Genomic DNA, 26,128 nt, shown 5'->3' on the forward strand with positions numbered 1-26,128 from the left:
AACAAAACCCCAAAAGCCCTCCCCGTGTGAATTCCGCTCATCACATGCATGCCGTCATCCTTCATGAGCAAAGTTGGACCTTCCGTTCAGGCTTCTACGATCTTTCCAAAATAGACCGTAAAGTTTTGTCGCATCCATTTTGTGGCTCAACCGCCGCAATTGGCAGTCCTACTTACCTGTCCACTTACCCACCACTGAGGGCTAAAACAAACGCTAGCAGGGAAAACAAGCGGCAAACAAAGCTCATCTCTTATGGAGGACCAAAACTGCCAAAATTAAAAATAAATAAATGACAAAATAAATAATGAAATGACTAAAAGTGAAAATGAAAACAGATATAAAAACATGTAATTCAAAAATTCAATTAAAAAATATATATATATAAATGGAAATAAAAACAACAAAAAATATATACATAAAAAAAAGCATTTGTATTTAATTTTCAAATTATATATTTTTTATATCCGTTTTTATTTTCACTTTTAGTCATTTATTTATTTATTTATTTATTTATTTACACAGTCATTTGTTTATTTAGTCATTTCCTTATTTTTGATTTTGGCAGTTTTGGTCCATACTGCCAGGTCGAAATGTTATTTTAATGAGGGGGCGGTCCTAAGCCAACCCAATACATGCTTAGGACCGCCCCCTCATTTGAATAACATTGCGACCTGGCAGTATGGACACAAACTGCCCCCCAAAAAAATACATAAATGACTAAATAAATAAATGACTAAAAGTGAAAATAAAAACGAATATAAAAAATATAATTCAAAAATTAAATACAAACGTGTGTGTATATATATATAGATAGATAAATAGATAGATAGATAGATAGATAGATAGATAGATAGATAGATAGATAGATAGATAGATAGATAGATAGATAGATAAAACGGATATAAAAAAAAACTCTAATTTGAAAATTAAATCCAAAGAAATAAATGTAAATGGACATAAAAACAGCTTTATCTATCTATCTATCTATCTATCTATCTATCTATCTATCTATCTATCTATCTATCTATCTATCTATCTATATGTCCATTTACATTTATTTCTTTGGATTTAATTTTCAAATTAGAGTTTTTTTTATGTCCGTTTTAATTTTCACTTTTAGTCATTTATTTATTTAGCCATTTATTTATTTTGAATTTTGGCAGTTTTGGTTCTCCATAATCTCCACCATGTTTAAGGAGAAATAAGTGGGGGGGACTTAAGTTTCCAAAAGTGGGCAATACTCAAAGGTGGTAGGGCAGTGGGGCCCCATCCAACTTTTGGTATCATGGTTCAGGAGTGAGTAGCGGCCCCGGCAGTATCAGCCGCTCTAAAGTGCTTGGTCAATGCAATCAGTCCAGAGGGGACATGCACGTGACTCATTCAGTTATCACATACCTCTTTTCCCTGCATGGACAGGCATCAATCACAGTGAGAAGACAGGAAAATGAAACAAATTGTACTTTTGAGGCTTGTTTGTGTGTGTGTGTGTGAGGTAAAATTCAGACAGCAGAGGAGGTGATGGAGAAGGAGGAGCTTAGTGGGGAGTAATGCTTGGACACATTAATCGTCGGATGGAGAAGGAACACATTTATGGCGGATCAAAATCGGAGGTTCACATGGAGCAGACTCGTTCATACTGGTTCAGCATGCTGTTGGGAGAGCAAGGAAAGCTCTTTATGGCCCGATGAACATGCGTTATGATCACAGTCATGTTGTGCAAGCTCCTCTTATTCGCTTGGTCACCGAGCCCACCCGCCGTCGCTACAGAGAAGGTGCTTCTTGCCATAGTGGCACGCATGCCATACAAAAGGGGGAGGGGTTGGTGGGTTGCGTGACAGGGACTGAAGGGGAGGGTAAAAAAAAAAATCGAAATACTGTACCGATTGATCTGCAGAGCTTGTGACTGCCGCCTGTCAAGCATATTCAGAGAGATACAATAAATCTGCTAGATCTGCATATTGCTATCGATCACAATGGATCATCATGCGTTTTTGCTGTTGCAGCTGTTGGCAGTGAAGCAACCTTCTTTTGTGAATATTAAGAGCTTGCAGAAGTGTCACAATATGAATAAATGTGAATAACTTCCTTTTTAGTCCTGGAAAATAAAATAAAAAAACACGCAAGCTATATTTCATTGCCGTCATGTGATTAAATCGAGGATGTCGACATTTTTTACATCCTGGACCACATAATGAAAAATAGAAAGAGGGAGTCTAAAAAGCAATGTAATAGGCCCTAAGTATATGCTAAGTTTGCATTCAGTATAATACTTTCTTTTTGCACTAGCTATATGGCTAGTGCTATGCAATAATTGGACTACATTACTTATTATGTTACTTTTACTATTTAGTACATGCCATGGACCAGCAAGAATATGAATTGCACATTAATAGCGGACTATTTTCTTCCTTAAAGGAGAATTCAAGCCATATATATTCTTTAAAATAATATGTTCAATAGCCTAGACATGGCATTCAGATGAATATTGCATTTGTGGAGTATGAATTAAGAAGAAAAATCCATCCGTTTTTATCCATCTCAGTGGGCGGCCATTTTGTCTGTCATGTCATTTTCAGTTGACAGTAAGTGGCAGTACAGGGCAAAATGGCCGCCCCCTGCGATGAATAACAACAGGTGGATTTTTCTTCTTAATTCATACTCCACAAATGCAATATTCATCTGAATGCCATGTCTAGGCTATTGAACATATTATTTTAAAGAATATATATGGCTTGAATTCTCCTTTAAGGAAGAAAATAGTCCGCTATTAATGTGATATGGAGAAAAAAAAAAAGTGTCTCATATTTTGGAACATTCATTTATTATTTTCTTTAAATGAAAGATAGCTATATCTTCTTAACTCTTTGACTGCCAAGCGTTTTCAGAAAAAGGATGCCGTGGGTGCCAGCCGATTTAAGCATATGGACTGATCTTTCAAGGTCCACAGAAAATTATGTGTTTGGACTATGGAAACACACATACTACCAAATGAAAGATTGGACGCGCATCTTTCATCAGAAAAAAAGAGTTTGTTTCTACCTTCTTCCGTTTTTCAGTAATCAACAATAGAAAATGGTTAGTTTCACCTCTGTTTTAAAAAAACGTCTTTTAACGTCTTTGGCACTCCTCCATAGGATTTTACTAAACGTTATTTAACGTTTTTGGCAGTCAAAGAGTTAATTTTATATTTAGCTACAATGTTTGATAAAAATGATTACAAATAAAATTCTTAAGTCGTTTTATTTTCTTTTTCTCATAACCACCTGACGTGTGTCATTTTGAGACTATGTGGGAGACTGTTAACAAAAACTAACAAATCAACTAGAAATAAAATTTAAATAATAATAAAAAAGTTTGTTAACAAAACAAAAATGACACTTTACATGTAGCCATAATTCTAGTAAATGTCCTTCATTTTTGTCTCTGTCAATTCATTTCATACATGAGTTTTTAGGGTTAATTTGAAATTTTGAAATTTGCCGCACAGAAAAAGGAAGGTCGAATGGTTGTTTGCAAATTGTAGTTTCCTTTACTTTATTATACAATACTTAGTGACTTTTTTTTTTTTATTAAATTGCGCTCGACAAATACCCATGTACATAAAGACTAAAACTGATAATAAAACAAACAAAAACTAAAATAAAATGAAGCGTTTTTGAAAAAAAAAAAAAAAAAAACGTACCCACTCTGAAAACTAATTAAAACTCACCAAAAAAATAAATAAAAAATGAGTCAAATCGAAATAAAAACTAACAATAGTTTTAAAAATGTACCGGTAATCTATTGTAAACCTGTGTCGGTTGCAAATTAATCCCAGGCCGGACTTTGGACGCCCCTTAGATTCTGCTGCAGTCCTTTCTGCATTTTCTCAGCGTAAATTAATTTAAGGGAAGGATTTTTTTTTTTTTTAAGCAGCAGCAGCAGCACATACTGTAGATGGAAGCATATTTATTTATAGCAGACTACATTTAAGTCCCCCACTCGGCGAGAAAAGCGTTGCGAGATTAGACTCCGTGTGCTTGGAGAAGGAGCGTCTGATCACCCACCTCGGCGTGATGCTCCTGGTTCTGCTGAAGGACCTCAATGACTAACTCCGCCAGGCGAATGGTTTCCTCCAGCTTTTTGGCAGGGGTGACTAAGCGGCCTACATTCTCTGAGACAAAAAGAGGGCGAGAGGAAGGTGGTTAGTGAAGAACAGGATACCAAGGGGAAAAGGAGAGGGAATGAGGGTTCTATGGCTATGATGACTCTTTTTTTTTAGGACAATAAACTATGCGCTTGCTCTGTGATATGTCTTCCAAAAAACAGGGTGTTCTTATTTTCAGTGCATGTAGGGCTGCAGGACATAAAGCGACATGTGACGTCGACACGCAGATGGAAGTGGAAACGTCACATAAAAAAAAATGCACACGGAACGGTTGCATTGAAGAAGCATTTGGATTTTTGAGCTGTTTCGGCTAAATAGCAAAAGAAAATTGCATTAGTATCATTAGGCCTAGATGGTATTAGGAATCATGTCAAATGGTGTATCAGAAGATCTTTGTCTTTTTTTTAACAGCATAAAGTATCTTCTTTATGGAAGCATTTTCTATGTTGGTTTGTATGTTGCTAACAGTTCGAAATCATGTGCTTATCCATTGCTGAACATTAGGATGGCATGACACTCAAACAGCGGAATGATGCACATCATTTTTCAATGGACACATTCAACTGAAATGAAAACAGACACATAAACACATACTACGACTACTACTACTACTACAGTATTAGTAAATAGCCTTGTAAGAATGTCTGATTGAGGGCCAAGATGGGATTTACTGCCATTTATAGTATATTAATCAAGGGAGTATGTCCTAATTATGCACATCTAGTATCTCATCACATCACATCATGTATATCTAAAACCAATTTCAAACACTAAAGCCTCCAGTTCAAATTGTTTTTATTATATTAGCATACATAAATTAATAATTCATCTCAAGAAGAATCACAGGTATATTTGTTGTGGTTACACTGAAAACAACAACAAAAACAATTTAACGATTTGGAAATGACTTCACTGCTTTAACACTAATCATTGTTATTTCGCTTTATTTTTGCATTATTAAAAGCAGAATTACGTATATATGGAATCCAATAGTAGTAGTATAATGAGATATAAAGTCATTTAAATGAGAATTGGTTAGGCTAGGGTTAGTTTTGAGTGTTCAGTCCATATGCTACTTAACAACATGCACATCGTACAGTATATTATCATTTTTTATAATATACTTTATGGAAGACGTGCTACAGAGAAATTAACCACTCAAGGCATGCATGCATATATTTTGTGTATATTATTCATCCTATTGTATAAAGCTAGGGGGTCACCAACTGCGCTACTTGAGAGCCCCTATCCTGGCAGGAGTTAGATGTTTTCCTCTTCCAACACACCTGATTCAAATGATTAGCTTGTCAGCACGCTCTGAAGAAGCCTGATAACGACCCTGCAGGGTAAGGGCCCTCAAGGGCCACAATTGGTGACTCCTGGTATAAAGTATGTGTTTGAGGGCATGTGAGGTAATATATGTAATTAAATGCATGTATGGTATGTATAGAACATATTGTTTGTGTGTGTGTGTGTGTGTATACACCATATATACCATACAGTGGACCTCCGCATATTTGCAGATTTTTTTTTCAAATTTTTCCTAATATTAAAAAAATATATATATTCTGTTTTTGTATTTTTTTCCAGTTACCAAAATTTTTCATGGGAGATGCTTGTTGAAAGAGTTTATTCTTTTTTTTCCTATCCCCGCGAATAGCTGGGGTCCACTGTATGTGTAAATATGTGCAGTTAAGATCATTACCTGTTTTATATGTGTTTTACATATAAAACATTTTCCAGATGCAGGTACATACACGTGTATGTAAGCATATACGGTATGTGTAAATGTGAGTGTGTGAGTCTAAACCAGGAACTAAACATGAGTTCACCTGGATCCTTCTGATCCTTTTGACCTTTCTCAACTTGAGCGCGAAAAAGAGGAGAGAGAAGATAGACAGATGTTTACAATTAGAAAAGCTTAGTAAGCTTGTTTTCACACTAACACGGGGGACGTCCCCATCTGATAATCTGGGGGGCTCGTTTCCAGGCAACAGACGTGACACAAACACGTAATCAAAACATAGACGCTGTAACGTAACCTGTGAATGAAGAAAGTGATAAGACGCTTGTTAACAAACGGACAAAAGCTCAGTAAGACGCACAGACATCTGGCAGGATCAGACAGGACACACGCAGCGACTGACCAAAGGTCAAGTTAGGACAAGCCAACGTTTAAAGCGCTTCGATTGGAAACAGCCTATCATGTCGTCCCATTAAGACTAACCCCGAATGTCCCAAGCCTACCTGTTGGGCACGGCACATCACTGACACATGATCAGACCACATGACTGGAGGAGATATCAATGTAAGCAATGTAAAAATGCATTCAAGTCAAAGGAATGTGCATTGAAACCAAAAGAAAGAAGCTCACAAACCAGACTGCTCATTCATGTCCACCCCAAACAGATGGTTCTAATTAAAACAAAATGGACCCCGGCTGATTCTGTGGTGCTGCTCGGATCTCCCGACTGCTTCTTTGGACACTCAGTCTCACACATAAAGGCACAGATAATAATAATAAAAAAATAAATAAGCATGCCAAAGAGAGGGGAAGCCGAGCTGGGTATGAGGTGAGAGGAGGGTTTTGGATGAAGGTACTCACGGATGGTTAAATCCATCACTTGAGACGCCAAGCAGAAGACAGGGTGCTCAAACATTTCCCTCTTTTTCCCTACAAAAAAGGATTGGGGCATGCAAGAGGCTGGGGTCAGACGAGGGAATGCTGGAGGCGGGAAGCTGATGGGAGGACGGCTGTCCGGGTGAGACTGCGAGTCAAATGTTCTCGGGGTAATTGTAAAAAAAGAGGCGCCTCACGAGGACAGCGGGAGGTCAGCTGACATGGCAGAGCAAGATATTAAGGCTGTCTCCTTAATATCTTTTTAGCGCACGCTAAGCAGTTCTTTTCGAGGCATAAAACAGCATCAGTGTGCAGTGGTGTAGCGCGGGCTGCCAGCAGGTTGAGGAAAGCTAAGTAGGCTACTGGGAGCCCCTATTATGTGGGCTGTTGGGTGGCAAAAGTACTCCAGATATCCAAATCCAGATATTTGCGTAGTAAAAAATAAAATAAAAAAGACTGGTGAAAGCAGAATTACTGATTCAATTCCTGTTCTTAGTAATAGTCCATAAGCATAAATGCCCTTCAATCAAACAATTAAAAATTAATTTTACTCATTTACAATAACAAAAAATATTCATATTAATATTCTGTGCACAAAACTGCTTGCCTTTTTCATAAAAACTACTACTAAGTTACTTATCGCTAGCTAGTAGCGGCTAGCGACTATCAACTGTAAAGTGATTAAAGTCGGGTCAAAGTTTCAAATAAAGACATTTCAATGGATCAGCATAGAAGCAAATAAAAACCGATGAATAAAAAAAATACAACTCACCATTATGCTGACTGTATTGTATATGACGATAGACTAGTTTGCAAGTAACTGTGCTAATGGTCAAATTTTTGGTAAAATGTTTCAGGACGCTTGCAGCAAAGTATGGCCATGCCGTACTGTGTTGAGTTTCACTTCACCCCTTGCCATCAGTCCCGTGGTATCGCTGATATGAATATTTTTTGGCTAGCAGCGATGGGAATAGCCAAGTTAGCAAGGCTAACAGGCTAGCGAGGCTAACAGCTACACTCATTGACTAGCACGTCTTGGTGGCAGGACATTTTTTTCTGCTCCACAGTGTTACAGTTCAGTGTCGCAGCAGATGTGTTGTAAATTAATCAAGTGGAAGACGAGACGTCCCAAAAAAATTTGGTTAGCGTTAGCGACTAGCCAACTTCAAGATAGTAACATCAAGGCAGAGTACTACTTTTGACACGTTGACTAGATGACTTGACTGATCCCTAACAGCTAGCGTTGGCTCAAATTTTATGCTAGCTATCACTATGTGTTCCCATACCTAACAAAAGCAAAACATGCTAAATTAAAGCTAAATTATCTCAATATCTTCTACCAGTCCAGTGGCTGTAAGATTTTTCCATTTATTTTCTATAGCACTTATCCTCATTAGGGTAGTGGGTCGGCTGGGACAAGCTGACTATGGATGAGATTTGTGGTACACCCTCAGCCAATCACAGGGCACTTATAGACAAATTTCTTCAACCGCGAGCACCCAACTACCATCGCTGCCACACATTACGTCATTGTCATTGCGGTTTTATGCCACGCAAAGTGCCTGCGAGGTAATCGAGATGACGTCTCAAAGCACATGCAAAGTGGCGGATGCTGGCTTGTAGCCGATCAATCCCAGCATCTCTTAGTTACGGAAGCCACTTTACTAAACGTCACCCGATAGAGCGTAAAGCAACCGTGTGGGAGAGGAAAAGTAAGCAGAGTCGACAGGGAGGATAGCGGGAGACAGAGGTGACAGGACAGCTGCTGGTATCTCGAGGCGAGGGGGGGGGGGGGTGTTAAGGGAAGGTTGAGAGGAATTCGGGGGTGGGGTTAGTAGAGGCTACACAGTGTGATTCCTTTGGGAGCCGTGACTCAGAGTGGACCGCCAAGTCCACATTGTCGCGGTGTCGCCACGACAGATCAGCTTGGACAGATTTTGGGTCTTTTGGGGGGGAGTTGAATGCATTTTTACTCACACACACCTCTACACAAAGGGCAACTTGAGCTATAGAACAGCACAGAGCTAAAGCGGGCCTGAAACAAAGGAGAGAATTATTGCACTGAGAGACAGCGAGAGCGAGAGAGCGAGACATCATCTGGGACAAAAAAGGGCGTAAAGACAAGTGGAGTCTCTTGCTGTCTTTTCTTGCTCATGTAAACCAGCGCCAAGCAGGCAGTTTGTTTAGTATAGAAGAACTTAGGGCCCGACCAATATGGATTTTTTTAGGCCGATTCCGGCATGGCAGAATAAAATTCAGATAACTAATTAATTGGCCGATTCATTTTAAAATATAGCCTATAATGAATTTTTATTTATTCATGTATTTTAAACAGCTTTTTGGGGTCCCTTAATGCTTACAATTACAAAGCCATGAATTACAGGCAGGATATTTAAAGTTAAAGTACCACTGATTGTCACACACACCTAAGTGGGGTAAAATTAATTTCTCCGCATTTGATCCATCCCCTGAGAGAGCGGTGACCAGCGGGGGCCGCGCTCGGGAATCATTTGGTGATTTGGGGGTTTCACTCTTTGCCAATACTTTGACTTTAAGTTTCTGTTTAACTTTACAACAGAGAGAAAAAGCAGCAAAGTTCTGCCAATTTTTGAGGGGGTAATATTTGAATGCCTGTCTTATTTTGTAATGTGTACCAAAAAAATTAAAGAAAAAAAAATCAGGGGGGGAAAAAAGTTGTAAAATACGTAGCTAATATCGCCTGTTGATTAAATCAGTCAGACAATTAATCAGTCGGGTCCTTAAAGAACTACATAAAAACAAACTGTATGCGCAAAGAAAAAACACTTTTACATTTTGGTGCAGATATGGATAAAAGTGCATATTCTGCATCCCCACATCAAGTTTCCCACATGCAATTTTAGCTCATTAAACAAACACAAAGAAGCTCATAAAACAATCAAGAAAATTATTGAGTTGAGCCAACAATACTTCAATATGGGATTATGCTTTTATGTTTATTCAAACAAAAAACAAACATAATCGTTCTGGTATTTCGTCTTTAGTTAAAGAAAAATATGCAAAAACAAATTGTTCAACATAATCAACTTAATATTTCTGTTTATTTCAAATAATCAGGTTGATTAAGATGAATGTAGAAACTACATAAAAAAATAGGAAGTCAGTGTTTCCAAATCTTCAGTGAACAATGCATAAATAAAAAATCTGCCATATAATGTATTTGAATTGGGTAACTATGAACGTAAACAATACGGTACTGATTTTTTTTTTTTTTAATTCAGTGTGTCACCAAAAACAATTACTTCAATTAACATGCCATCCTGTATACATTTGCTGTCATATTTCGGCATAGTCAAGTTATTTTGGTTACCTTCAATTTTAGCATACTCTTTAATCCGCTGGTAGTTGAGGTTAGCAGCTTGCTCCAAACATCTGCGGATGACTCCTTTAACTTCCTCTGGAGGGACCGGTGTCACAATGTCCTTCATCAGGACCTGAAGGTCACAGTTAAAGACAAGCGTGTGACTTGCTGATGTCTGTTAGTAGGCATATTATCCACCCAAAAAAATTATCATTATCAAGAGCCTTTAAAATGAGTTGTATTCATTTGTATACATCAAATGTTGTACTTTGTATACTCATTGTGAAGGTCGCTGATGTAATAGGATTAATACAACATTATTGTGCTGTAAATGTAGCTAATCTTGTAGCCCCGGATGTAGTACACATAATTATGAACGAGTATTTAAAATATGTACAAACCCTCTCCAGCAAGGATAAAGTAGCCTTCAGTGCACCTTCTGGGCGGCCAAAGGGGAAACAATATCTACACGGAGGGGATGAGGAGAGTTGTTCATATTGATTTGAAAGTGACGGAAAGTGCAACGTGCGTGTATTAGCGTGCGCATCACCTGAAATTTACAATCTGGTTTTCCAATATCACACGCAACCGCTCTTTGATGTCTTCAAATCGTTCCTTCTCGTCCACTTTGACGGTGCTCAGCCCGTCCGGTCTGCGAAGGTGACACAAACGCGTATGAAGGGCAAACGAGCAACACACACGCTATGTATAAATAAATAAATAAATGAATGCTCTCCGGTCTTCTCCAGCTGAACTAGAGTTCACTTGAGGTTCAACTCAAAACAACTTGTTAATCAGAGGTGAGAAGTAATGCACTATATTTACTCAGCTACAGTTAAATAACATTCTATAAATTGTATTATTGAAAGTAGTTTTAATGCAACATTTTACTTGAGTACTTTTCTTAAGAAGGAACACTACTTCTACTCAATTACATTGAGCTACATTTCCCTCACTATTTTTTGTATCTTTTTTGTATTCAGTTGCAATTAGTGATATTGTAGGGAATAATCTTAAATAGCACATTCCTATTTTATATTTTTGTCTTTTTGACCTTCATGCCCTATTACAAGAAGAAATAACTAATGTTATTCTCTAGTTACTCTGTATTCCTTTTACTTGAATAATACAACTAAGAGTACTCTTACTGGAGTACAACTTCTGGTTCTGATGACAATGTCTCACCTGTTGTGCTCTTGAGAGACTTTGGAATCCTTTCTTTTTCTAAACTTGAATATGAGGTGTGCTCGTTTAGAGCCCGTGTCAGGATTTGGCCTTTGGGAGCTCTTTGGGCTCATTAGGGCCCCGTAGCCCAGCGGCCCCCAGTAACTGCGGCCCTCTCTGACTTTAATGGACGCATAGGAGGATGAATAATATGGACAGTAAGAAACTACGGCAACAGAGGACAGAAAGAAAAGAACACAAAAGAAAAAACAAGGAAACACGTGGAGATGTGCAAATGGTTAACAACATAAATTTAAAGCGAACACAGCGACTGTATTTATGGAGCTGTAATGTGTTTTCTGCAGGCGATTGTGAGGACTGTGGGGGGAAAAGACGCTTTATTTACTGACTACCAACATTTTGTAGAAAGAGAAAGTTGGTGAATTATGTTGTAAATTTCAACCCTGGGCATGTATAGTACTCTTGTGACCTTTTGATTTGAAAAAAATAAAAAATAAATCACAATCCTTTTTTAAAATAATAATATACTATTATAATCATTACACATTCCCTTATTCTACACAAAAAAATATTGTAATTTTTCTTCATTATCATACAGTTGGACTCCTTCATAATAATGGCTGCTTCAACAATTACATGGTTCAGATAAGTGGGTGGGGAGGATTAGGTTGAATTGCTTTATATACCGTACACTCTATGTGTTCATACTGTCACAAACAGTACATACATAAATACATGATAAAATGAAAATTTATATTACGGAGGACAGTGTGATCGATTTATTATTATGTATATATAATGGTTAATTATTATTAATATTTAGGTTAAAGGGTGGGTCCTTTTCACACTGCACTCGGGTTGCGTGGTAGCGCGTAACGGTGAAAGCATGCCCATATTTGGAAGTAATGTAACATAATGTAACATAGCAGCCTTCCAGAAGGTAAACCCTTTTTTTTGGCTGGTTTAGAAGAAAAGACGCAAGTCAAGTCCATTTTTCGACAGAATTAGCGGTTATTGAAGGGGGAAAAAAACGTTTATTTTTTTTTAATGACTTTTACCTCGCGGAAATTCGCCTATTACGAGTGGGCGTGGAAAGTATCACCCACGAAAAGTGAGGGAACACTGTATTAAGGCTTCCTCATGTCTTGTCCTCATGCCGTTACCTGTCAATATTGTAAGTTTGCCAAAATAGCACTAAATCACTCCGTTAGCCCTCTCCTTTTTTTTTTTCAAATAAAATTTTTTAAATCTTTTTTTTTTTTTTTTCTGGAGCCCGTTAGCCCTCTCCTATTAAAGGACGTTACTGCGCCGCCGCTTAAGAATATTTATTTTATTTTATTTTTATTTCAGGTGAATTGCCATTGCAGTGGATGTCCTCCTGTCACACCTCTATTTTGCGTTGCCTGCCCCTCACCCCATACACAATGAATGGGTTTTGCTGCGCCCTGCTAAGTGCAGTGTGAAAAGGGCTTACTGGAAAGAAGCTTGGCTTATAGGCTGCAAAAAGGTGTCACAAAAGCCCACAAAAACACGTTACAGTCCTGACAATATAGTCAATGCATAAATCAAAATACAAGGACAACATTAAAATCAAACACACACAAAATAATAATCAATGTGTAAAAACATAAAATAAATGATGCCATGAATGCTTCCTCAATCTAGTGGTATAGCATGTTCACAACCTGCCTGGAAAGAAGTGCAACATTGAAAAACAGAGGTTTGTGCACACCTGTTCCCGTGCACGTGGGAGGCACAAAACGCAAAGCTGTAGTGCAGAAGAGTGGGGTCGATAATGGCGCCACTCTCCGCCCTTTCCAGCAGGTCGCGCAGGTAACACAGATGCCTGTGGCAACCCCGGACGCCGTTCCTGGCACAGTATTCGTCCAAAACAAAGACCTGGCCCGGGCTGAACCATCCCTGCGTGGCACAAAGGGGCAGTCAGTAACCCGCCATGCAAGTAAAAAGGGGCGAGGAGCTCACCAGGCAGCAGAAGGTGTCGTTGAGCCTGTGGTCCAAGGTGAGCCGCTGCACCATCTCAAAAAGCGAGGCGTGGTCAAAGCTACAGGGGTTAGCCGAGATAAACTCATCCATGCCGTGTTTCTGAGCTCTGTCAGCATCTATCCAGCCAACAGCACAGGAAGAAGCACACGGTTCAGAGGAGAGGATGTCAGTGAGGCGCACGCTAAGTCTTGGTCATAACACACAAACATCAGGGAATATTTGAGTTTTTGTTGCTGGTGAAGGGGAGGGGGTTCTTCGAAGGGCAAATTATAAACATTAACAGCTTACATTGTCAACTTGCATTGTGTCAGACAGCGTAAAGAGATCTGACGTTATCAGTGGGAGAGCTCAAGCTACGCTAGGAGCGACAGGCGTTTTTTGTTTTGTTTTGTTTTTGCAGCGTCACAATCCTTAATGGTTTACAGGGTGTCCGTAAAAAAATATTTCCTATCAATGTCATCAATAGATTCTGCCATTCCTTATAGTTGTTTGCCTCCCAGTTGTGTGCGATAGAAGTGCTTGGCTATATCGAAAGTGTCTCTGGATTTTAGTTTTGCTGTCAATCTCCTCAGTGTCAAAGTCAATGAGGAGATTTTTGGGAGGAAAACTGAAATGAATATGGCTGATGACTGAGTATTCAACTGTTCTTATTATGAAATCCTGCCACATTCCTTGAGCTCTAATGTCTGTGAAAGATCACAGCACAACATTCGGTGTATTTGCACAATCGAATGAGTTCAAATACAAGGGGTGGATCAAAAATAATTAAAAAACACGAATAATCTCAAAGTGCAAATCATTTTTTATATACTATGGAACTGCCCACTCATTAGACAGCACTGGAAGGAAGTTCAGGGAGCACTACGAGACATTTTTAAATGTTTCTTTCCATTTGTAATGAAAACTGTTTCTTTTTGGATGTCTACCTCGGGATTGAAGTAGAAAAGATACATTTTTACTGATTACGTACAAGCTAAAACAATAACGAAAAAAAAAAAATCATTGTCACATGATATCCCTAATTTGCCAACATGAGATATAATAATTAAAGCCCTAACAGCATTTGTAAATCAGAATCAAGGTTGGTTTGAGACTTGTTGGGAAAAATGGTTAAGGTACTTTAAAATCAAAAAGCTTAATTTTATTTTGAATTAGGATCATTTGAAAACAATGATGATGTTCATGATGCTTACATTGTTGTATATTGTTCTAATTTGCATTTTTTGTTTTTTTTTTTATGAAGGGATTAATGATGATGTGCATATTTTCGCATGTATGAACTGTACCCATCTGTAATAGTGTGGAAAAACTACAACAAAAAAACAAAAAACACGAATAATAACATATTGCACATACCTTACCTAATGCGGGTATGAGCAGGAGGGCATATAAACATGTGGAACAAGAATTGAGTTTTCACTTTTCACCATTTGAGTCATTTAAGGAGCAGCCCACTCTAGAATGTAAAAAATGAAGGGAAAAAAAAAATTCTATCCATTCTTAATGTCTTGGAAATGTTTTCCTTATGAATCAGGAAGTAGCTTGCCAATTAAAAAGTGAATGAATATGAAACAATGAAAACAATACGGGCAATTTCCATAAAACTTTGTGTGCATGGTCCAAGAAAGAACCCATTAAAACTTTGGTACGTATTGTTGTCTTTTGTTAGGCTTTTTTTTTTTTTGTTATCCTTAATTTCTCAGGATACATTCATCTCCACCCAGTCGTTAAAGTCGCGGGCGAGCTGGAGTTTTTCCCAGCTGACATTGGGTGAGAGGCCATACATACATCTTATTTTACAATCCTCATGCAATTTGATGCTAATTTGATAGCTTAGCCTTTGCTCTTCTTCATCTTACATGCATGGCAACAGCTCTTATCTGATCTCATTAGATTGCGCAGGTATACTCAATGAAGTGACTGTGAGCGCATATAGGTGACGTGGTCATGTCCCTTGTGTGAGTGACAGGTGTCACAGGTCCGTGACACACAGACAAGGTGATGATGGCTCAGGAAGGGCGTGGGGGTGGAATGCGCAGGCCTGATTTGGGGGTCGGGCTGGGTTTGGAGAGAGACCAGGTGACATCTGTCAACCTCCGAGCGGGAAAGGCTGAAGGGGGACAGAGTTGGCATTCTGAGATACTCTCTAGCAAAGGAAATTACAGAAGGTTGCGATTAGGCTTTAATCTGAGGAGGAAAAAAGCTGCGAGTGTTAGGACAAGTGAGCTAATGTGAAAGGAGAGGACGCATGGAGTGTGACAACACAAAGTGAGGATGGGGGACACTGAGAAAAGTTAGGGTTGAAAAGACAACCGGGAAGTGGACAATAAGACGAAATAGAGGGAAAAGGAAGACCACAAGGGAAGAGTTACTGATGGCCCAGTTAACAAGAGGCAATATTGCAAGGGTGTTGGGCGAGTGAGACAACATTCAAAAGTGTGAGCAGAAGGTGTCTGGCCTTTATGTCCTTTGTTTGGAATAAGTGAGGACATAATGAGTAAGTGCACTGGGCTCGCTCAACACCTCGGCACAATTCCAGCTTACAAATAGAAACAGCGAGTATGTTTGCAATAACATGAGCACATGCTTGGAGGACGAACCGTGGACGAATTTTATAAACGTCATGCAGCCCCGTTTTGAGATTTGATCTTTTGAATTCTCTTTCTCTCTCTACGCATTTGCAAGTTGACAATACTTGAATGTGTTGCAGTGTGGTCATGGTCATCTACCGAGCAGACTAACAGGCATGTCACTACCAAAGAACTCTAACAGGGTAGCAGTTTGGTGCAAGTATGGGTAAATAGCATGAAGCCAACATAGGCAGAACTGTATCATTCGCTGGGAGATGGGGGGAAGAGGGAGGGGGGGGAATGGAACCTCCTGTATTGACAAGAAACTAATGGAAACAAACAGAAGTGTCCTCCTATTCAGGCAAACCAAATGCTATAAAGGATCTCGGCTTTCTGGAGGTGGACCACTGGACTTGCCTCGACGTCTACAGGCCCGTCTACTGCAGGAGGAGTGGGGAGAAGGGGGGACAAGGGGGTGGGGGGGAGTTCCGGAGTATTTCATCGTAAGAAGGGGCGGCATTAGCTACTCCTTGTCTTTGGCATTCAGAATACTCCGCATACATATTTGCCAACTCTCGTCAAGGCAAGAAGAAGCAAAACATAAACGTCTATGAGCAAATTGAGCCCTCCATAGTAAAGCACGTCAGCAATGTCACACATTGAGTCCACTCTCTACCTTACATCAAATGAATTATACATGTTCCATCGATCTAATATTAAAGATTTGTTTCCAGCTCTTTAACATCTCATTAATAATGCATGTGAAATATTTCAGATTTCAGGCCAATCCGTCTTCATTCTAGTCATCAGATTGCTTTACTCTTGAGGGATCGGGTTACCAATGTGGGCAAAGAGAGAAGGCAATTATGCAGGAACAACTATCATATCCACTTTAACCAAATACTAAGCCAAAAAAAAAAACGTTCTAAGAATAAAGACATGCATCCTATACTGGCACGAATGGATGCTTCTATAATTTGATCCTCAAGTGGAGGTTGTCAAAAAGGGAGAGAAAAAAAAAGGAAAAAGTTCTCAACTAAGATCTAAAGACATGAAGCGAGACATGAAGAAGGAGCAGAGGGAGGAGAAAGAGCAGGAAGAAGAGAGAAAGAGAGAGAAAGAAAGAGCGTTGCATTTGTCAGATAATCGGCGGGGATTATCTGAGCTGTGCCGGCTACAGGGAAGCACTTACCCTTGAGTCCAGCTAGAAGACAGCAGGGTAAGAAGGGACAAACCAGAATAACATAAAGACTAGCAACAAGGCTGGAGGAGAGCAATCACGAGAGACCCTGACTGACCGAGCAGCTAGCGGCATTACTGAAGAAGGGTAGACAGGCAAAGCATGAAGAAGAAAACACAACTGAGAAGAAAAACAACAACAACAATAACAACAGACAACAAAACAACAACCGCTACCGACACGAGACCTCGTGGCTTGTGAGTACATGTGAGGACGACGTGTGACAAAGACGCTGAGGTGGACTCAAGAGCGAACGAGGCAGACAGAGATAGAGAGGAAGAAAGCGGTTAGCATCCTCGTCACTCCGCTGTAGTGTTTTGTTGTCCATTTTTAGGCCAGTACTTAACGAGTGGAGAGCTACTGATTAGGTACCGCCCACTTTTTTATATAAGTGACAACACGTACCTGTCAAGAGGAGGAGGTCGTGGAAAGGTCATAGGAGTTTAAGAGGTGCCACTATGTTTATATCTGGTATTTTCTGAGGGCCTAAACACTTTCAAAAGCAACAAGCTATTATTTTGTATTTCTCTTTCCTGCACTGATTTCAGTAAATGTATGTGGATGATAAGATTTTCTTTTGTTGCCATGTTAGCTTAATCTGTTGTGCAGGCTAACAACAGCCCATTGGCTGGCGCACAAGGAAGTCGACATTTTCCTGTCCTTTGATTGGTTGGTCAGAGCAAGCTAAGTTTGACTAGCAGAACACGCCTATAGTGATCCACATGCAGTAATGCATTGCATAATCAACATCTCTGATGTATTTTTGTATTGTTTTGCCATGTAAATAAATAATTCATTCTGAACTGCTCTATACGAGTGAAAGTATAACAAATTCCCTTTGAGACCTGTTTTCAAATATTTCATGCTACAAAACACAGTTTTTGCGTAATCAACAGCCGCAAGGATACTTGGTTTACCCTTCTTCATTTAAAAGAAGCGTTGTGTAAACAGCCCCTAAAGGGAATCCTCAATCGTTTTCAAAAGCATTACAGAAAATGTTGCAAAAGTGCTTTTTGGTCGATCTGAAATGTGTGCAGACAGTTACTGCAAAGGATTTCAAACTAAAGAATCCCCTTTAACGTTTTCTGCTTCAGTCTTTCTTATTTCCTCGTTTAAAAGGAAAACATGTTCAAACTGGCATGAGAACATCCTCTTCGAATTACTTTTTAAGTCTTCTTCGAAATCCCACTAAGAGCCTACTAAAACAGCTGAACACAGTCACATTCCCAGTTACAAGAGGGTGTGCACACTTGTGCAACCACAGTATTGCATTTGTTACTTCTGAACTTTGCCTTCTCTGTCTTTATTTGTATTCAGTTGAATTGTACAGGTTAGATGTCACATGAATGATGGGAAACGGTTTGAAATAACTGAACTCATCTTGGTGTCTTTTTTATTTTATTTTAAATATCACAAAAATATGGCCTTTGAACAGGGGTGTGTAGACTTTTTATACCCACTGTACCATCTTGTATCTCTCATGATTATTTGCATTAAATGTAAAAAATTTTTAACAAAAATATTTTTTGTTCTTGTTTTGTTGAAGTTCTGTTGTTGCTTTATTTGCTTTTTTTTTTTTTTTTTCACTACTGTCTACGACCTTGTTTTACAAAGTATTTGTGACTACTCCTTACATTGCTAGGATAGCATATCCCAAGTGCTTACTCCTATTAATAAAGAATTTCATTTCACAAGTCCAAATCGGAACCTTCCCAGGACTGTTGTTCAGCACTGCAGCGGAGTCAGGAGGGCGATGTACGTTATGATCCCAGTGCCATTCAAGACCACCAGGGGGGCGAAACATGTTTGCGCAGTGTGCCACAATGTTTCAGGGGAGGGGGTCGAGGGATCGGTGAGGTCGCGTCACCGTGGCGAGGCTTTGAATGGCAACGGCTGGCGTCAGAGGAGTCAACTAACCACAAGAACGATCACATACTGGACAAAGAAACCAATGGAGAAACAACATAGAATTTATGTGATAGGGTTCGGAGGAGCTGAGCCAAATTTATTATTGTGAATTAATTTTGTTGCCTTATGAAAGATTAACTCTACACAATATGCTGAAAAGATGCACACTGAAAATCCTTATTTTATTCTGAATAGCAGGATCTATTACTAAGGGGGAAGTGCACTATTATTACAATTGTTTAGCCAATTGAGAATACACGACTATATTTGTCATAATGAATCCAATTGGCAGTAAATGTGGATTTGTTTAAAATGCGCGATTTGGGGAAACATGAGACAGATGCCACACGACTACAGGCAGTCTTACCTTCACTTTTCTACCTGACAGGGTGTGCTTAGAGTGTAGCGGTATACTGTATCAAACACATCTGGCCACCATTCAGTGAATATAACATGCCTACGGTTTGGAACCTGAGCAAGACATGCTGACGTCAGCTTGAATTCCACCCCAGCAGGCTTGAATGTTCAGATCTCATGTCAGGTGGTTGCTGTGCTTTCACACAACTATGATCACATCTTTCCTAAGTTGGTTGCTAGCTGATGCTAGCCTGATGATAGCCTGTTGGGTTGGCACCTTTTGGGAGTGGGCGGAGTGAATGAGTGCTGGTCCAAACCGTGAGAAGTGTGGATGTGTGTGTGTACGTGCTTGTGTGTTAGTTCTACCAGCACGTTTGTGAGCGCAGGTGCGGAGCGCATGAGCGTGAGAGACATTCATGAGCCGTCACTGCGTCGTGGATGGAAACTAGCTACGGCCTACATCAGCGTGGCGCGCTTTGGCCTACTTACAGAACTGAGAGATGGGAGCGTCCATTTGGGCCGAGGCGCCCCCTTTGGAGTTAAGTTTCTGGACCTGAGTGGGTGGGACGGGCTTGTGGGACTGGCCGGTGGCGCGATACATGGCCTGGACCCACAGGATGCGGTCTTGCTCGTCATCGCTGGCAAAGATCACAGTGTCGCCCTCCTTCACTGCGTTGAAGAAAGCCCTTCCGCCATCCAAGCCTGACACCACAGCAACAATTCAGACTTGCTTCCCGATTACAATCTATAAACTTTTTGGAACTGATGGCAACTCACCTGGCTGCGGGTCACTGTAGTCCACAGTGTAGCCGTCCAGCTGGAGAAGCTCTTGTGGTTCTGACTTCTTCTCTCTGTAGCTGCACATGGCGAATGTGTACTGACTCACCTAGAAACAAAGCGGGAGATGTCACTTGAAAAAAAAAAAAAAAAAAAGAAGAAATTTTTGCAATTACATTCACACATGGAAAAATGATTCTTAGTGACAAATGGATGGATTGATAAAGGTGTTTTCAGTGTAAAAGTCTATTCCACAATTTTGTATGAATGTTTTTTTTTAATTTGAATGAAATAAATGCACAAAATTTAAACATCAATGCTAATGCCTACAAAGTACAGACGCTCCCCTACTTACGAACATTCGAGTTACGAACAACGGTACATACGAACATGTCTGCGCGTGCACTCTTCGAGCAGCAAGACCCAAATGTTGAACGTTGCACAAAGGTTGCAAATCAATTGAATGATGCCATACAGTGCTACCGCATCATTTATGATGAAAAAAAGAAGGAAACTGTGCAATCGTCGTTGGATCGCTTCTTTCGGCCAGTTTCTAGTAAATCCTCCAAGGAAGATATTCATCAACCCTCATCTTCTTCTCCTCGACCCTCAACTTCTTCCTAAGTGTTCTTCCATTAAGTGTCTCTCGCTCTCTCTCTAACATACAGTACTGTACGTATTCTCTCCATTTTATTAAAAGTTTTTTTCAGTACAAACCAATGCAGGTTACTTGTACAAGCCTTAAACATACTTATATAAACCTTCAATATACTTATATAGGCTTTGAACATAAATTATAATACAAAATATAGCACTGAAGCAACTTACGAACGAATTCACCTTACGAACGATCGCTCGGAACGTAACTCGTTCGTAAGTTGGGGAGCGTCTGTATGTCCTATTTATTTATCTGCCTTAAAAAAAATAATAATAAAATTTTAAGTTAAACTAAAACAATATTTTAGTGACCCAAGATTTTGAGTGTAGTTTGATTATTTTGATACCATATTTTGCTAAAGAAAAATGCATTATATATTTTATATATATATTTTTGATAAAATGCGTGAACAAAGTCATAATTTCACAAGGACAAGTTTGAATTTTAAAAGACAAATGAAACAATGAGAATTTTTTTATTATATGAAAAAGTTGGATGGGGAAAAAAAGTACCAACTTTATTTTTCTTTAAAAAAAAAATTTTTGCAATATAAAGAAAAACTCACTTGCACAAGAACAAAGAAACGTTTCTTCCAGCGCTTCCAGACATTCTTCCCAAAAGCCCACAGATACCTGCCAAAACATTCAGGACACACAAAGACACAAAAGGAAAAGGAGGGTCTCATTAAAAGATGTTTTTCGATCCAAAGTGCTGACTTTGCAGCACATTGTTGAACTGATATTAAAAAAAAAAAAAAAAGCAAGCCGGTGTCCACCAGAGGGTGCTGTGTACTTCCCAGTATTTTTCCGCAGTAAGAGATTAGAAAGGAGGCCAAAGAACTGAGAAGTCAACCAAAAAGGCATGGAGAAGAAACAGGCCCACAAGCAGCCAGCCAGCTGCTTACTTACCCGCAATGTTTCATGTTTTGAGGTTTGTCCATGCGAATGGCCAGTTTGATCCCGAGGTTTTGATCGGGGCAAGCTTTGGTCAAGGCCATTTTATGGAGCTCAGACTGCTTGGGGCTGTTGGGAGTCGGATGGAGGACAACCTGCATTTCAAGCAAATCAAAAACCAAGAGGTGAATGATTTATTTTGTGCGTGGTTTCTGACGGCGCCAGCATTTGACTAGCGAACGGATTAAAGGAACGGAGGCAGAGAAACAGGCCAATGCTTCACGCTGCCTCTGTCTAATCTCTCTTTGGTGCATTAAAGAGCTTTGAGGAAGTCTGACTTCCTGCCAGTGCTGCTGCAGTGGGAGATCACAAGGCCTTGTTACAGCCAAGGTCACCCCTACTTCTGGGAGCGAAGAGTAATCGCCAATATATCACCACATTACTACCTTTCCCGAAGGACCACTATATACTAATTTACCCTTCAAAGATAGGGATGGCGGCTTGAAAGAAGCACAAGAGCATCTGTGTCAATGCTAGGACGACCTTGGACAACCTACTTTACTGCTTTATAGTACTTGTGGTACCTTTTGGTGGCTTATATAAACTGTATCTCACACATTTCTCACTGTTGGCCTCTGACAGCATCCTAGCATGAAGGGAGTTTGCAGGCTTGGGTGGTTTTGAACACAAAAACAGACAATTTTTAGGGCTTGTTTTGTACTAAACATTCCAGAAAGTTGGGTCAAGCAGCAGGTCGATCCAATTTTTCACCAAAATTGGGTTATTTTTAACCTAGCAATTTTAAGAGTATATCATATTAAAACATGCATATCGCTGGCTCATTAAAGCGATACTTGACTCATTTAGCCATTTTCAGCAGTTCAGAAGATAATATGTTGTCTATAATTAATGGGATAACTTCATTATTTTTCATGATCAATTAATGCCTTTAAAAAAATAGAAAATGTGTTTTTAAAGGTATTTATTATACATGAAAAATAATGAAGTTATCAAATTAATTATGGATACAATTTTGGAGATACAATATTCAACGCCAGCGATATGGAAAATAATGTGCCTTTTTTTTTAACAAAAATAATTTTCTTACAGGAATAAATTCTCTATTTTTTTAAATCAAGAATAAAGGCATATTTTTAATATTCCCTTATTAAAATGTGACTTTTCTTCCTTCGATTAACGTTGGCTATAATACATAATATACAGTGTTGGGGGGGGATCCTTACAAAGTATGACTTAATTCTTAGAATGTTATAATTCTTATCTCTCTAAAATAAAAAATAATAATAATCTGATTTAAATGTATTATTGTAACATTACTTAAAAAAAAAACATTTTTTAATTTCTATACAGCATTTAGTGATACACATGCTAGTCATGGTATAAGGGCATCCTTGTAAAAAATAAATAAATAAAATAAAATCACCTGAGTGTTATCTCTGCATCCAAAAAGTTGGAGAACCCCTCATTTACAGTATGTACAGTGTTGTAATGCATGTCTGGTGAACGCATACCGAGCTTTTAGACATTATTAAAGTTGACAGAAGACAGCAGAAAGCATCTTTTGCCCATGATTTGAATAAATGTTTTTTTTAAAGAGAAACAAAAGTGTTACCCTGCCCAGCTCTTTGTCCTCCAGTGCCAACACGCCGGTGCTTTCTGTGAACAGTTTCACCTTGACTGCAGGCAGAGGGTGCGTGGTGGTGAAATCCCCTTGGGTCCCCCAGCTGAAAGACACAACACAGATGACTCCAGAGGTCAGTTTCCATGACACTCCACAACACTCGAGACTTCATCACCTTGGAACTTTATTTACTGTTCTATGGGGGAAGGTTTCACTTTTGTTCCTCTACCTTTTGTCATATGAATCAAACAGGAGATCAATTGTATGGCAATCAAATTAATAAAAAGGCACGCTCTATTTTATGACACCGTAGCCATCAATCTGCAACATAATTGCACAATAAAAAAAAAGATCAGACAGCTTATTGTTTATAGACACACACAGACCCTAATACTCCATCTTCCTGATGCTTGCGCTAAATGTATTCTGCTGTTGATACGCCAGAAGTCTTAAAAGCTGAACTTGGCAAGATTTGAAGATCACAATCAACACCCACCTTGTCGCACAAAGTGACTTAGTGGCTGTACAACAGGAAGATGCTAAAGATTTGCTCAAGTCAGCTAATCTTGCTTTTCGGTTTAAAGGGACCCAGCAGTGCAGTTCTGAATCAGCGCTGATAGGATGCACCGCGTTTATTTATTTTTTTATTGTGGACATTTTTTTAGTGGCAACACTAACTTTTGACAACAGCTCATTGCTTTGGATACTGCAACTTATTTTTCTTTTTTTTTGTGCACAGCTCATTCTCTCCTTCATCATTTACACTAAAACTGATTCGCAGCAGGTGTGACTAACCTGAGACAGACTTGAGAAAAGGTTCATTTTAACACCTGCCAGCAGCCTCTTACCTCACAGAACTTGAACTTATAATACCTTAACCATTAGGTGATGAGATCTAATACAAAATACGTATGAATTTAACAGTCAGAAAGGTGTGAATTTAACAAAAAAACGTTTTTAGAGTTGCACTTCAGAGCGAGGTTTCAAGGGATAGAGTCCACCCTATGAATGTTCCTTAATCGTAAACATACATCCAAGTTATTTAACGTCAACAAAGAACATGTAATTGAGACCCGTATTGGTATTGATGTTGCTGAGAAGCCAGCAATGCTCCTGAATGGCGCCATTGTGTATCGTGAAGGTGACTTTGAGGCTCAATCTGAGCTTCATTAATGGATGTGACAGGCCTCCGACAGGTAAAAAAAAAAAAAAAAAAAAAGGGACGCTCAAGACCAGGGCAAGGAAAGAAAAGGCTTTTATTATCAGACAACAGGTGAACATATTGTTTTTATTTTGTCATAAAACATCTAGAAGTGTCAATTTGGGACACATTCAACTGACAACTTGAAGAGGATTTGGCAACTCGTAGTTTTTGCTGCAATTTATGCCTAAACGTGATCATATTTAAATATATATTTGCTTATACTGTATATCTGCGAAACGCCTCCGGTGGTTGGAATACATCCAACCCATCACTGGTCATTTCCATGTTGCAACAACGAGGCGCTCTAACGCAGCCATTCAAGCACAAAGCCCTGGCAACATAGTGCCTGTTATATCTGACTTTTTTTTTTAAACACACACACAAAATCATGTTCTTCCGCCTTTCTCCGCATGACAAGCATTACCAAAAAACATTTTTGCCGGTGTCAAGCGTAGCCAACTCGCTAACTGCACATCACAATTGTGCCGCCGATGCGAATTGAGGCACTGAAAAATTGTAGGGGAGGCTCGTGCAAGCTCTCCAAAGTGCATGATGCAGCAATGTTTTAGCCACGCCCCCCATTCTCAATAAATACAAAATCAGGAAAACTTCACAAAATGCTCTATTTCCACAATTCAGTTACATCTTCAAACATCTATAATGTAATAGAAACTACTTTCTAAATTATCTTTCAGTCTTTTGTCTTGGATAGATTGTGAAGACAACTTTGTGCTGTTTGTGTGTGTGTGTGTCTTACGTTGGCTTGGACGCTTCCGCTTGGTCAGTCTGGAGCTTCTCGCCTCCCTCCACTTCCATGGTGCAGTAGACAATCCTGTTGGGAGCCAGAGACTTCAGCCCCTGCACCTCCATGATCACCACCTGTAAGCACACACAACACCATGTCACACTAACACACTCATAAAGTCATTTAAGACAAATGGGACAGGGAGAATTGGCTATACTTAAAATACCAACCAGAAATAGAACAGGAAATTTCCTTTTTTTTTTTTTTTTCCTGGAGAGCTCAGTATTGTTCATTCGGTAATTTTACCGATTTGACATGTCATCATCAATGCTCTCCTTTTTTATATATATATATATATATATATATATATATTTTTTTTGTATTTTTTTTTTTTTTGTATGTGCGTGCGTGCATTCATTAGTTCACCTAAAACCTATAAAAATAAAAATAAAATCCCATACAGGAAATTTCCATAAAAGTGAACACTCATATCTTTGCATGTGTCCCAACAGCATTTGGGAGTAATTTAGCACATACTGCTCTGAGATTATGTTGTTAAAAATAGCACGGCGCTATGTTAAAGGGACAATCAAAGCCAAAATTGCTTTCCAGATTTTAATCACACCACCTCCTGCCATCAATGTTTCCTTTTTTTGTTTAAACACTGTTTGTATGCGGCGCACATTCTGAGCAGGCCTGGCAACAGGAAATAGGATTATTACCAAAATTCTGAATTTATTACCTCCTCCAAGGAGGTTTTCATCGTTGTTTTGTTTGTTTATGAGCGATATTATGCGCAAGCACAGAGCTAAAGCACACCTGAAACAAAGTAGAGAGT

General features: G+C 39.1%; 1 protein-coding gene across 16 annotated transcripts in view; it reads right to left on the minus strand.

The window, feature by feature from the left end:
- Nucleotides 1–26,128, minus strand: part of cadpsb (Ca2+-dependent activator protein for secretion b) — a 76,509-nt gene that overhangs the window by 17,037 nt on the left and 33,344 nt on the right. For 2 of the 16 annotated variants that reach the window (XM_077572275.1, XM_077572264.1), the window contains exons 6-20: nt 25,303–25,424; nt 23,333–23,444; nt 21,715–21,854; nt 21,372–21,438; nt 20,149–20,257; nt 19,861–20,073; nt 17,059–17,070; nt 13,276–13,412; nt 13,025–13,212; nt 10,658–10,759; nt 10,509–10,572; nt 10,117–10,240; nt 6,753–6,821; nt 4,047–4,153; nt 1,881–1,910 (exon numbers count right to left, since the gene is read on the minus strand). In XM_077572275.1, the coding sequence (XP_077428401.1) occupies nt 1,881–1,910; nt 4,047–4,153; nt 6,753–6,821; nt 10,117–10,240; nt 10,509–10,572; nt 10,658–10,759; nt 13,025–13,212; nt 13,276–13,412; nt 17,059–17,070; nt 19,861–20,073; nt 20,149–20,257; nt 21,372–21,438; nt 21,715–21,854; nt 23,333–23,444; nt 25,303–25,424 (1,596 nt within the window). Of the gene's footprint in view, nt 1–1,880; nt 1,911–4,046; nt 4,154–5,979; nt 6,013–6,752; nt 6,822–10,116; nt 10,241–10,508; nt 10,573–10,657; nt 10,760–13,024; nt 13,213–13,275; nt 13,413–17,058; nt 17,071–19,860; nt 20,074–20,148; nt 20,258–21,371; nt 21,439–21,714; nt 21,855–23,332; nt 23,445–25,302; nt 25,425–26,128 lie in introns of all 16 variants that reach the window. The other 14 variants (XM_077572276.1, XM_077572266.1, XM_077572277.1 and 11 more) reach the window with 10 other exon arrangements.

The sequence above is a fragment of the Vanacampus margaritifer genome, chromosome 8, assembly GCF_051991255.1.
Source record: "Vanacampus margaritifer isolate UIUO_Vmar chromosome 8, RoL_Vmar_1.0, whole genome shotgun sequence".
In the NCBI taxonomy this organism is placed as follows: domain Eukaryota; kingdom Metazoa; phylum Chordata; class Actinopteri; order Syngnathiformes; family Syngnathidae; genus Vanacampus; species Vanacampus margaritifer.